The 11,980-nt window shown below is 53.3% G+C and overlaps 1 protein-coding gene across 1 annotated transcript in view; it reads left to right on the top strand.

Moving 5' to 3' along the window:
* The window catches only part of WWC3 (WWC family member 3), a gene marked incomplete at its 5' end in the record, with an annotated part of 109,866 nt that extends 97,899 nt beyond the window's left edge, over positions 1-11,967 (top strand). The window contains 5 exons of the mRNA XM_040467614.1: positions 2,979-3,143; positions 5,780-5,872; positions 8,430-8,657; positions 9,103-9,230; positions 10,872-11,967. Coding sequence (XP_040323548.1) covers positions 2,979-3,143; positions 5,780-5,872; positions 8,430-8,657; positions 9,103-9,230; positions 10,872-10,938 — 681 coding nt within the window. The remainder of the gene's footprint in view (positions 1-2,978; positions 3,144-5,779; positions 5,873-8,429; positions 8,658-9,102; positions 9,231-10,871) is intronic.
* Between the last annotated feature and the right edge of the window lie 13 nt (positions 11,968-11,980).

The following is an 11,980-nucleotide window of genomic DNA, read 5'->3' as shown; positions in this document are numbered from 1 at the left end:
CCACGGCCAAGGTGGTATTTCACTGGGAGCCGAGGGAGAGAAATGAGGGCCTAGATCTGGAAACAGAGTCACATGGGCCCAGCGGGTACCGTCAGCTCTCAAGTAAAATGAAAGGACGGCTACGGCGAAACCTGGTAGGTTTGTACCCCTCCGTGCTGTGGGGCGATGACCCGTTCCCATCTTCGGGGCTCAGGATGTTTTGTGAGTCCCCGGGGTTTTGGACACTCATGGTCTTTTTTCTCCGTCGGTGACGTGACGAACTGTGAAGTGTCCCTTTGCCCCTTCTGTTCACCCGATCTTAGCTGTGCTCGCGGCCGTATCTTCAGTGCAGAAATCTTGGTCGCTTGCGGTGATGTGTGTCTGAGGAAGCCGGAGAGGTGGGGAGACACCGCATCAGCGCTCGGTCGAGACTTTGTTCCCAAACGGTTCAACTCCCCGAAGCTTTTTATCAGCGTGGCCCCCGCTCTTCCCCCACAGCACAAGTGCTGAGAGAAGTGGAACCCGCCCGCCTCAGTTTCCCCAGGCGCGGCCCAACCGGGTGGCCTCGGGCTAGGCTGCCAGTAATGGCCATCGGGCAGCTCCTCAAGACCTTTGAAAGCTTCGGCTCAAACGGGGAGGGGGCCGTGGCGGGCTGGTTTGGTGGGTTGTCGTCATCCCCAGGCCCCGATTTGCATTTTGAAATACTTCACATCTACAGACGACTTGCCGGGATAGTAGAACGAACGCCCACCTGCCTCGCACCCGGGGTCCCCAGCTGCCCGTCCCTCACCGCGTTTGCACTGTCTCTCCACGTGCACGCGGGGAGGCGCGAGGCGTTGCACACGCGGCCGTGGAGGAAATAGTGCCTCGAGGGGGAGGCGGGCAGCAGGGTAACTCCGTACAGTACGAGGGTGCTCGCCGCTTGAGAGAGTCACGGGGGCTGCGAGTGTATCTCAGGGATTTGCGTTTACATCTCAGAAAGGTCGGGATTGTGAAACGGTGCAGCCTCTACGGGTGTAACAATACAGAACTTCCTGAGAAGCTTAACAGAGCTGCCGTATGATCCAGCGGTGCCGTTTCTGGATGTGTATCCAGACACTGGGGCCTGCAGGAGATACTGGCACGGCCGGGTTCCTAACAGTGTTATTCGTGGTAGCCTACAGGTAGAAGTCACCCCGGCGTCCACCGGCAGGTGGGTGGATAAGGCGAACGCCGCATAGCCACCCAGCGGGATGTCATTCAGCCTCAGAAAGGAAGGAGATCCTTCCACGCTGCCACAGAGGCGAACCCCAAAGACGTCGCGCTAAGTGAAATCAGGCAGCCACGGGAGGGCGAACACCGAATGATCGCACGTACAGGAGGTCCCCAGAGGGGTCAGATTCCTACGGACAGGAAGCACGGAGGTGGTGGCCAGGGGCTAGGGGGCGGGAGGATGGGGAGTTGTCGTTTAATGGGGACAGTGGCAGTCTGGGAAGATGAAAAAGTTCTAGAGCCCCGTGTCGCAACAGTGCGACTATATTTAACACTGTTGCTCTGTGCGCTGAAAAATGGTTCAGGTGGTAGATTTTAATGTGGTTTTCACAATAAAAAAGAATGAAAGGTCACGGAAGCCTCACCGAGAAGGGAGTTTTTGAGCGGAGGCCTTGAGAAAGGAGTCTCCGGAGCCGTGTGCGGGGCCGGGGAACGGCATTCGGGTACAGGGAGCTGCACGTGCAGGCCCACGGGCGGGGGTGGGGGGCTGAGAAAACAGGAGTGAGGCCGGTGTGGGGCAGGGGGTCGTCAGAGCCGAGGACAGAGAAAAGTAGAAGGACCGGATCACACAGGGCCCACCCGGGACCCTCCCTTTCCTCTGAGATGATTGGGAAAGTGGTGGGTGGTTTGGGGCCCAGGATTGACCTGATCTGACGTAAGGTTTCTCGTTGATTTTTCTTTGTCTGAAATAATTTGGGGGGGCACCCGGGTGGCTCAGTGGGTTAAGTTTCCGACTCCCGATTTTGGCTCGGCTCATGATCTCACGGTTTGTGAGTTCGAGCCCCATGATTCTCTCTCTCTCTGTCTCTCTGCCCCTCCGCAACTCATGCGCGCTCTCTCGCTCTCCCTCTCAAAATAAATAAGTAAATAATAAATGGAATAAAATAATTTCTTGACATGTAATTGACAGAAAATGAACTATTTCAAAGCGAACGGTTCAGGGGCATTTAGTATGTCGGCAGTGCAGGCAACTACCACTCTGCCTAGTTCCAGAACGTTTCCATCACCCCAAAGTAAAACCGTGTGCCTATGAGACTCACTTGCCAGCCCCCCTCCCCAGCCCCTGGCCGCCAGCAGTCTACTTCCTGCCCGGGAACTTGCCCATTCTGGGAACGCCCCTCCGTGCATGGACAGGTGGGCTGTTTTCACCTTTGGCTGTTTGGATAACGCGGCTTTGAATGTTCGTGTACAAGTAGTTGTTTGAACACCTGTTTTCAGTTCACTTGAGCATGTGGCTAGGATGGGAATTGCCAGATCTAACTTCGGCCTCACCGGCGTCTCCCTGGTGACTGTGTTGAGAAGAGATGGGGGAGGGGAGGGAGATCTGGAAGAGGGGGAGACCGGTGAGAAACCCACTGTGTTGATCGGGCGCGAGATGCTGGTGACCCAAATGGAAGGTTGATGACAAGCGGTCAAAACACGCTTCCTCGTAAACCTGGAGCCAGTAGGATTTGATCTTGGACCAGATATGGTGTGTACGAAAGAGAGCAGAGTCCAGGATGACAGGAAGTTGGGGTTTTTTTTTTTGTTTTGTTTTTTGTTTTGTTTTTTGCATGAACCATCAGAAGGTAGGGGTTCTCGGAGGAGGTGGAGAGGTGTGTATTAGGGGGAGAAATTAGCAGAAGTTGTTTTGGACGTAAGTATCAAATGCCAGTTAGAACTCCAAAGGCAGAAGGCCGGGACGGTTCATGTGAAGCTTATTGTTCGTGTTCTAGAAAAAGTCATGGTAACGATGAGCTACTGTCTAGGTTGATAAAGAAACCAACACAGAAGATGTCTTCCCAGAAGAAGTCGCGAGTCTCCCGAAGGAGAGGCCCGGCCGCAGGGCCCGGGGGTCGCCTTTTGTCCGGAGTAGCACAATTGTCCGTTCGCAGACCTTCTCCCCCGGAGCACGAAGCCAGTATGTTTGCAGAGTAAGTTGAAATTCCGTTGCCACCTGTCTGGACTGTTTTCTCCCCCCCACCCCCTTTGTCGTGTGTTATTTTCACTGTTTATGCTAAAAGACACACGTGTTCCCACGCATACCAGTGATGAGCACCACGCGTGTATGGATGGAAAATTAGTATTGTGGCTTCGTCTCCCCTCACCCATGCGTATGTGACTCTGCATCCGTTCGAGATTCTAATACATTCCTCCTCAGATTTTCAGTCTGTATGCACACCAGCTCGTGGTACCCGGGAAGCAGGGCCGATCAGTTCTACATCGGCCTAAGGAATGACAGGTTGGAACAGGGAGTATCCTGAATTGGATTGAGATTGGGAAGTCGGGCCACTGAGTGGTTGGAGGTCTTAAAGTGTAGCTGTAGCGGGGTCCCAGGGAGGATGGCAACGTTGAAGACTCTGGACACTGAGGCAGGGTTCTGACCCCCCCAGCATGTAAATTCTCCCCCCGAGGGTGATGGCGGGAGATGCTGGGTACTTCTGAACCTTGGCTGGCCGTGCGGTCAAGTCATGTTGGCAATGGTGGGGGGTGGAGGTGTTGGGCAGGTGGGAGGGCTTCACAAAATGCTAGTGCCCGGGTTCCCAAGATTCATCATTGGCCATGGTGGGGCCTGGGCATCAGGCTTGGGGAAGCCCACATATGATTCTGATATGGAGAGCCCCGAGGTAGGTAGAGGGGGAGAGCCAATCCGCTGTGGTCCTTGAAGATAGGACAGCGTGTTGGGGGTTGGCGAACAGTGGCGGTGTGACAGTAACAGCACGGAATAGGAAAGAGAAGGGAATTTGAAGGGTAAATAGTCATGACACAGTGGCCTGATGCAGCTGTTTGGGTTGAGGAGAACTTGGACCCTTCCCACCTCTGAATTGGGCTCGTGGAGGTAAAGCTCCTTTGGTTGCAGGGGACCGCCAAGGAGCTGGCTCCATTTGGGCAAAAGCAAAGTTCAGTCATACGAGAGAATCAGGCTCAGGCCTGGGAGCGTGGTCCAGGGGTCCCCGAGCCCATGCTAAGGTTCAGGAACTTGCTAGGACTCCGAACTCGGCAAAGCCGTTACACACGTGATTGTGGTTTATTACAATGAAAGCATAGAGACCAAGGTCGGCAGGGGGAAGAGGCGCATAGGGCAGCGTTCAGGAGACACCTGGTGCAAGCTCCCAGTTCTCTTCCAGTTGCTTGGATGGCTCTTGGCACTGGTCACTGCCGGGAGAGGCCGCAGGCATGGAGTACTGCCAACCAGGGGTTTGTGGGGGGCTGGTCACGTAGGCAGAGCTGATGGCCTGCATGGCTGACCTTAGTCTCCAGCCCCTCCGGAGGTCAAGCTGATGGCCTAAGGCCCCCACTATAAATCACATTGTCAGCAGAGCCTGTGTGGTTTGGCCCGAGGTCCCCAGGTAAACAGGGATGCTTAGGCAAGACATTCCAGGGCTTCACGGGTCACTTCCCGGGAGCTAGGCAAGGACCAAACCTTTCTTGGGGAAAAGTTAATCCTTTATCCTATGGGGGTTGGGGCCACGTGGCCCAAGCTGCTCCTGTGCCATTTGCCAGACCTGCTGTGCGTCTCCCCACAGAAGCGAGGCGTCCGACCGCGGCTGCCCTGGGTCGCGCAGGGTCAGGCCCGGACACTCCCGCCCCATCAGGCCGCAGCCCCGTGGGGGCTGATGCTTAACCAGACACGTGGAGGCACGAAACAGAAGGCTACCCTCACGTCCCTTCCTCACCTTAGGCCGAACCACTGCAGAGTGGGTTCGGGTCTGCTCAGTGAGCAGGGCAGGGAGGTAAAGGAGGAAGTCTTTGCTTCCCCTGAGAGAGGTTTCCAACTCTGGTGCCGTGTTCTGCGCCCTGCATGAAAGCGTGCATTTACAAGTGATGCTTTTAGAGGTCTCTTTGTTTTTGTATGTTTGTGATGATGGGGCGGGGAGGCACGTACACTGGTGTGCCACAGCATTTCCTGAGTCTTCTGGGTCAATTGGCATGGAAGATGAGGCCGCGAAGGCAAGGACTTTGGCTTTCGCACAGATACACACGGATCCTGAAGCGCGAACCCGCCATCAGATGTCTTGGCTCCCATAAAGAAGGCGTTCTTTCTTTTGCTTCTTAAAAGCAGACCTTTTCCCTGGCAGAGCGGGTGTTAGGGCTGCTGGCTCGTCCTACTACCAGGAATGAGTCTCTCGGAAAGCCGTTTTTTCCCAGCTCTTGCCAAAGCCGGAAACAGAGCAAATGAGAACGCCTGATAAAAAGTCAAAGGCGCTGAAGTCCGTGCTGGCTTCCTGAGCGTCACACAGGACGTCACGTCACAGTTGGTATCAATGAGACCGAAATCTTGTGGACTCTACCACCTTGGAAACTTCGCGTGGTTTCGTTGATGTGGCACATGAAGGAGGACAGGGGGTTGGTTTGCGTATTCAGTTTGTTTTCGCTTGTCTTAGTTTGACTCGAAACTCCTGTGTCGTTTTGTCTTCACCGAACCCGCAAGTCTCGCTAAAAAGCCCCCGTAGCCGTGAGCGCGTTCGGGTACCTGTGAGGAGAAATGAGATCAGTTCAGGGTACACCGAGAGAATGAATATCGAATTTCTGCGAAAGTGTTTCTGAACATCATTTCTTTTTGGCACAGCTTTATCGGAGTGACAGCGACAGTTCGACCCTGCCCCGGAAGTCCCCCTTTGTCCGAAACACCTTGGAAAGACGAACCCTTCGCTATAAGCAGGTATGTGCCACGGAAACTGATACGGAGTCTAGACTTACCCTGGGAGTTATTGTTACAAAAGTTAAAAGGTGGGGGCTCTTAGGTGGCTCCGTCTGTTGAGCGTCCGACTTCGGCTCAGGTCACGATCTCATGGCTCGTGAGTTCGAGCCCCGCGTCGGGCTCTGTGCTGACAGCTCGGAGCCTGGAGCCTGCTTCGGATTCTGTGTCCCCCTCTCTCTCCGCCCCTCCCTCACTTGTGCACGTGCACACTCTTTCTCTCTCTCAAAAATAAACACTAAAAAAATTAAATCTTAAAAGGTAATATTTTAGGTCACGTTAGTTAAAAGGTAATATATTTATTTCCTCATTTACTGCGGTATAATTTTTCAGAAGCCTACGTAATGTCAAAATATTGCCAATATTTCTTAATGCCCTAAGATAACATCATGATCTAGGATAATTCACGATCTTTCCGTTTTTAAATATGATACGTTCACGAACAACCATCCTAGATGAGAAAAAACTATCCTTTTCTCTTTTTTGACAAGGGAACACACAGAGTTGAGAAAATGGGAGAGTCTCAGCCCAGAGCCTTCCACATAGGCCTGTTCCACCGCCTTCGTTCCCTTTACCCACCGAGTTCTTTCTCCACATCACGCCGGTTGACAGTGTTGTGCCGCCTTCAGTTTGTGAGCCAGTAGTTCCTTATCTTTTTCAGGCTAAGATTCTTTTAAAGAAACAGTAAGTCCCACGTTCCCACGTTGCCCTACTCAGAGCAGCTGCTGACTGGGAACGAGAAGACAGGACAGAGTTCAGCTCCCTCGGTGTTTTTCAGCCGGCACGCTGGTGGCAGTTTGACCGGGTCATCGCTGTGGGGGCCGCCCTGGGCGCTGGCGGCCGGTGAGCTGCCTCCCTGGCCTCGATCCGCTAGCAGCCGGTGGCACCCGCCCTCCCCTCAAGCCGTGATGACCCAGGATGCCTCCGGACGCTGCGGAGAACCAACCGAGCTCTACCGCGAATTCAGCAGTGCTTTTAAATGAAGCTGCGTTTGTTAAGTCACGTCGTGTATTTGCATTAAATGTACGTGTGCGTGCATGCTGTACGTGCGCACCATAGTGTACGTGGCTGTAGAAAGCATACAGTTCCTCAGTCCACTGAACGATGCCCACTGATGTGTGCTACAGTGAGTGCCGTTCCTGAGGTTGCTTCCCATTGAGCGGGAAGTACCGCCCTCCACTCCATACACAAAGTTCGCTTTTCATCTCAGGACTTTTCTTAAACGTGGCGGGTTTGCTTACTTGAGGCTTCTACGGGGAGGGAGGGTTTTGACAGCTTGCGTGTGTGCCTGTGCAATCTTTTAGCATGGATCATTTAAGATTGTCCAGTATATTTTTTCAACTTTTTACAGTGGCTGTGTTTTCTGCTGCCCTTGTAATTTACTTAATCCGTTTTCTCTTGTTTTTAGGTTTGGTCAGTCATAAACTTTATTTTTTAACGTTTATTTATTTTGAGAGAGAGAGAGAGAGAGAGAGAGAGAGCGAGAGAGTGTGAGCGGGGGCGGGAGTGGCAGAGCAAGAAGGAGAGAGAAAGAATCTTAAGCAGGTTCTGCACTGGGGCTCAAACTCCCGAACCGTGAGATCGTGTCCTGAGCCGAAATCAAGAGTCGGACGTTTAACTGACTGAGCCACCCAGCCGCCCCCTGTCATAAACTTATTTTTTAAGACTTTTTTATTTTTGAGCAATCTCTCTACTGAACACGGGACTCGAGTTCAAAATCCCTCGATCGAGAGTCCCACGCCCTACCAACTGAGCCAGCCAGGTGCCCCTCGGTCATAAACTTTAATTGGATTACTTTTGATTACATTTACATGTCATGAGTCGTGCCTTTTATTTATTTGTTTTTTGAAATATTTATTTATTACAGAGCAAGAGAGCATGAGCAGGGGGAGGGAAAGAGAGAGAGAGAGAGAAAGCGAGCTCATGTGCGAGTTGGGGAGAGACGGAGAGAGAGAATCCTGAGCAGGCTCCGCACGGTCCGCAGAGCCCGATGCGGGGCTCGCACTCAGGAACCGCGAGATCATGCCCTGAGCCAAAACCAAGCGTCGGGCACTTAACCGACCGAGCCACCCAGGCGCCCTGAGTTGGGCCTTTTAAGTGCAAGTCGAAATGAAATTTCGTAACCAAAGAAAATGCACGTTTTGGGGCTTGATGTATGTTGTCAGGCAGAACCTCAGAAAGATCATACCCCCCCCCCCCTCCCCGATCCCGGCAGCTCCGTCTGAGCGGCTCTGTTTCTTCACGCTTTCGCAAATGTGTGGGGCCTCGGGAGACGGGCTACCTGCGTCAGTGACTTGATACTGGAGACTTAGCCTCGCCCACGCCTGTGGTTCATTTGACATCGGCCACACGTGGGCATACGCCCCCCTCCCCCGACCTGTGCGGCAGCCGCGCCTCCCCTGCCCACGTGCCGCGTGGCAGAACCTGGCGGGGGGCGAGGGGGTCCGGGCTCGCCGCGGCCCCTGCCTCCCCCCCCCCCCCAACCGTCGGCACACGCACTCACAGCCGCCGCCTCCCGCAGCCCTGCAGGGCCTCCCTGGCCGAGCTCATGGCCCGCACGTCCCTGGACCTGGAGCTGGATCTCCAGGCCTCGAGAACGCGGCAGCGGCAGCTGAACGAGGAGATCTGTGCCCTGCGTGAGCTGAGGCAGCGGTTGGAGGATGCGCAGCTCCGAGGCCAGACCGACCTCCCGCACTGGGTGCTGCGCGACGAGCGGTTCCGGAGCCTGCTAAAGGAAGCCGAGAGGCAGGTAGGAAGCCGGCGCCCGCCTCGCCGGCCCCTTGGCGTCCTGGGCCTGCCCGGTCGCGCTGACGAAGCTGTACTTGAAACCATCCGGGTGCTCGTGTGAAGGAGCTGGGTCCCTTCCCCCCGTGGGCCAGGCAGCCGGTGTCCCCGGTGGCGCCGACGCACGTCTTTTGCAGCCGCCTCGGGTCGGGGGTGGGGGGGGGGGGCGGGGGGGCGCGGGAGGGAGGGACCCCAGGACCCTCCGGCTGGCGTCGCCAGTCCCCGCTCTGCGGTGGAACATTCGGTGTCGGGTGTCTGCAAGGCATGACCCCCCGGGGACCCCAGTAGGCCTCTGTGAAGATTCCCTGTTGGGGGGGATGTGGATGGGGCAGGCCTTTCTCCCCTCCGCGACCCGGCGGCTGGGAGCGGCTTAGCAACGACGCCTTGTTCGTCCCACGCTGCTCTTCCAGACGAGACAGACCAAACTTGACTTCCATCAAGAACAGGCAGCTGAGAAGATGCTGAGGAAGGCCTCCAAGGGGGTCTGCCAGCTGCGAGGGCAGAACCACAAAGAGCCCGTCCAGGTGCAGACCTTCAGGTAGAGGCGCCACGGCCCCGCTTCCTTGTGTTCTTTGCACTGTCACACCTTCGTCGTCACCACAAGCATAAGCGTTACAAAACCCCACCGGGCAGTTCCGAACAAACCCGGAATCCCCACTGCTGTCAGCATCTTGGTGTTTTCTGCTCCTCTGTGTCTAGAAACTGGGTTCCTGCTGCTGGCAGTCATAATGTGGGTTCCCGTTTGCGTTTCGTTTTTTGTCTTTTAATGAAAATATCCTGGGTTGCCACATAACCTGTTAGCCTTTCTGGCTGTCATGTTTCATGTAAGATAGAATTTGCCCAACTACTCTATTTTACAACCTTTCCAAATATTTGCTATCGTGAACGAGACGGTGGTTTACATACATATACACACGTATCACCTGTGCCTCTTCACTTAACTTTTTATCGAAGCATAGTATACATACAGGGACGGGTGCATTTTGTATGTGTAAACTGGTCCGGTGGGTTGTCACAATGCCACACGGCAAGAATCAAACATTATCAGCACCCTCCCGATTTGAATTGCATACGTCAGTTTTCTGTTTTTGCTTTTCGTAGGAGGCGAATTAGTTATGTCCATATTCTTTTGTGTCTGACTTTTTATTTATTTATTTTTTTATTTTTATTTATTTATTTTTTTAATTTTTTTTTTTTCAACGTTTATTTATTTTTGGGACAGAGAGAGACAGAGCATGAACGGGGGAGGGGCAGAGAGAGAGGGAGACACAGAATCGGAAACAGGCTCCAGGCTCTGAGCCATCAGCCCAGAGCCCGATGCGGGGCTCGAACTCACGGACCGCGAGATCGTGACCTGGCTGAAGCTGGACGCTTAACCGACTGCGCCACCCAGGCGCCCCTGTGTCTGACTTTTTAAAAGATTGAGGTGAAATTCACAACACATAACAGTCACCGTTTTAAAACGGGCAACTCCGTGACATTCCGTACAGTCACCGTGTTGTGTGGCCGTCCCCACCGTCCAGTTCCAGAACCTTTCCTTCGCCCCAGAAGGAAACCCCGTCCCCGTTAAGCAGCCACTGCCCGTTCCCCTCCTGCCCCCTGCGGCCCCTGGCACCCCCAGGCTGCTTTTGGGCCCTCTGGCTTTGCCAGTTCTGGATGTTACGTGGAAGTGGCCTCATACGGTATGTGACCTTTGTGCGTGGCCGCTTTTACTTAGGATAATGTCTTTGAAGTTCACGTATGTCTATGTAGCTCGTGTCAGTGCTTCATTCCTTTTTATGGCTGAATGATCTGTGCCTTTTAGCCTTAATGTTTTTATACGCTGAATTTTCATGTCGCCATCATAAAAGAACATAAAACACTATCACCGCCCTCCCTCCATCATGATTTAGAACTCCTTCATTTGTAGAGAGATTCATTTGTTAATAAAGCAGATATTTACAGAGCACCTGCCATAGGCCAGGCACCGTTCTAGGCACCGGGAACAAACCCTTGTCCTCATGGGGCTTCATAACTTCCATCAGCATTTGGAGAGTCTGTATACAAACAGATGTGTTGTTAGGAATTTAAATTCATTTTTTTTGTATGCATAAGAAAGGCCATCATTGATACGAGAGCCTCCCATCAGCTTTCATCGCACGTATATCTGCTTCTAACCTGTCATTCTTTCCAATCCCAGGGAGAAGATAGCATTTTTCACAAGACCAAGGATTAACATACCTCCTCTGCCTGCCGACGATGTTTGATACAGTGCTTTGTACACATGAAGTATTTATCTGCCTGTTTTATTTTCATGAAGTTCTTAGGCTAGCTACATTTGTCTTTAAAATATTTGTGCAAAGCTATTAATATACACCTTTTGTAAAAAAAAAAAAAACCCCACATCTATATCTATACATATATATTTTATAATAGTGACGGCAACAGGGCTTGGCTTTCCCTCGTTGTGAAATTGACATCTCTGAAGACAGGTTATTTTATAAAAGATCAACTATCATGTTAAGAGTGTACAGTTTTTACGCTGTTTTATTTGACTTAAAGGCTGGAAGACAGAAACAAAGTGAGTTCAGGCAAATTCACTGTATTGTAATTTATTTATAGTACTTTTTTTTTTTTTTCCTTGAAGGAAAATACTGACGTTCAGATGTATTTTAAGACTAAAATTGTGTGCTTCAGTATTTGTCATGCAGTAGAACGGAACTTTGGGGCCGGTTTTGTTTCTGACACCCAAAACGCAAACACTCTGTGCTCAATCCATCGCTTGTAGCCGTCTCTCGCGTGTCTTCACCGTGCCCGGCGTGCACGCTGCGGTGGCCCAGGGCCGGGTCACATGCCGTGCGGGCACCGCAGAGCTGTCTCCCGTGCGCAGTGCGCGCCACGAGCCTCCCGTCCTGCCGTCTCTCCGCGCATCCCCGTGCGTCCCCCCGTGAGTCTGATGCGGGCCCCGAGCCCCGGCATCCTGGCCTCTAGCCTGCCTGTCCGTGGTGGCTGCCCGTGGTGGCTGTCCGCAGGCAGCCCCGCCTTCTGAGTCCGCTCCCCCTGACCTTGGCCTCCAAGGCGGTTGTGGAGCTCCTGCGCTACCACCGTGCCGCGAAGGGAAGTGACGGGAACCGGGAACGCGCGTGTTCGCAGACTCCGTGAATCCACGGATGGACGTATCGGTTATGACGTAGAAGTGGTGGCCTTGGAAGGCGCTTTTTTGTGGAAGGAAGTGTGTGTGGGTAACGACGATTACCCAGTGGGTCTCTTACAGGAGAGTATTGGATTTAAATCAAGGGGGGGGGGGGG

This window comes from Herpailurus yagouaroundi, unplaced genomic scaffold (assembly GCF_014898765.1).
Source record: "Herpailurus yagouaroundi ecotype Mexico unplaced genomic scaffold, PumYag 67525, whole genome shotgun sequence".
In the NCBI taxonomy this organism is placed as follows: domain Eukaryota; kingdom Metazoa; phylum Chordata; class Mammalia; order Carnivora; family Felidae; genus Herpailurus; species Herpailurus yagouaroundi.
Note: the sequence above shows the minus strand (reverse complement) of the source record. Positions and strands in the feature narration are given on the sequence as shown.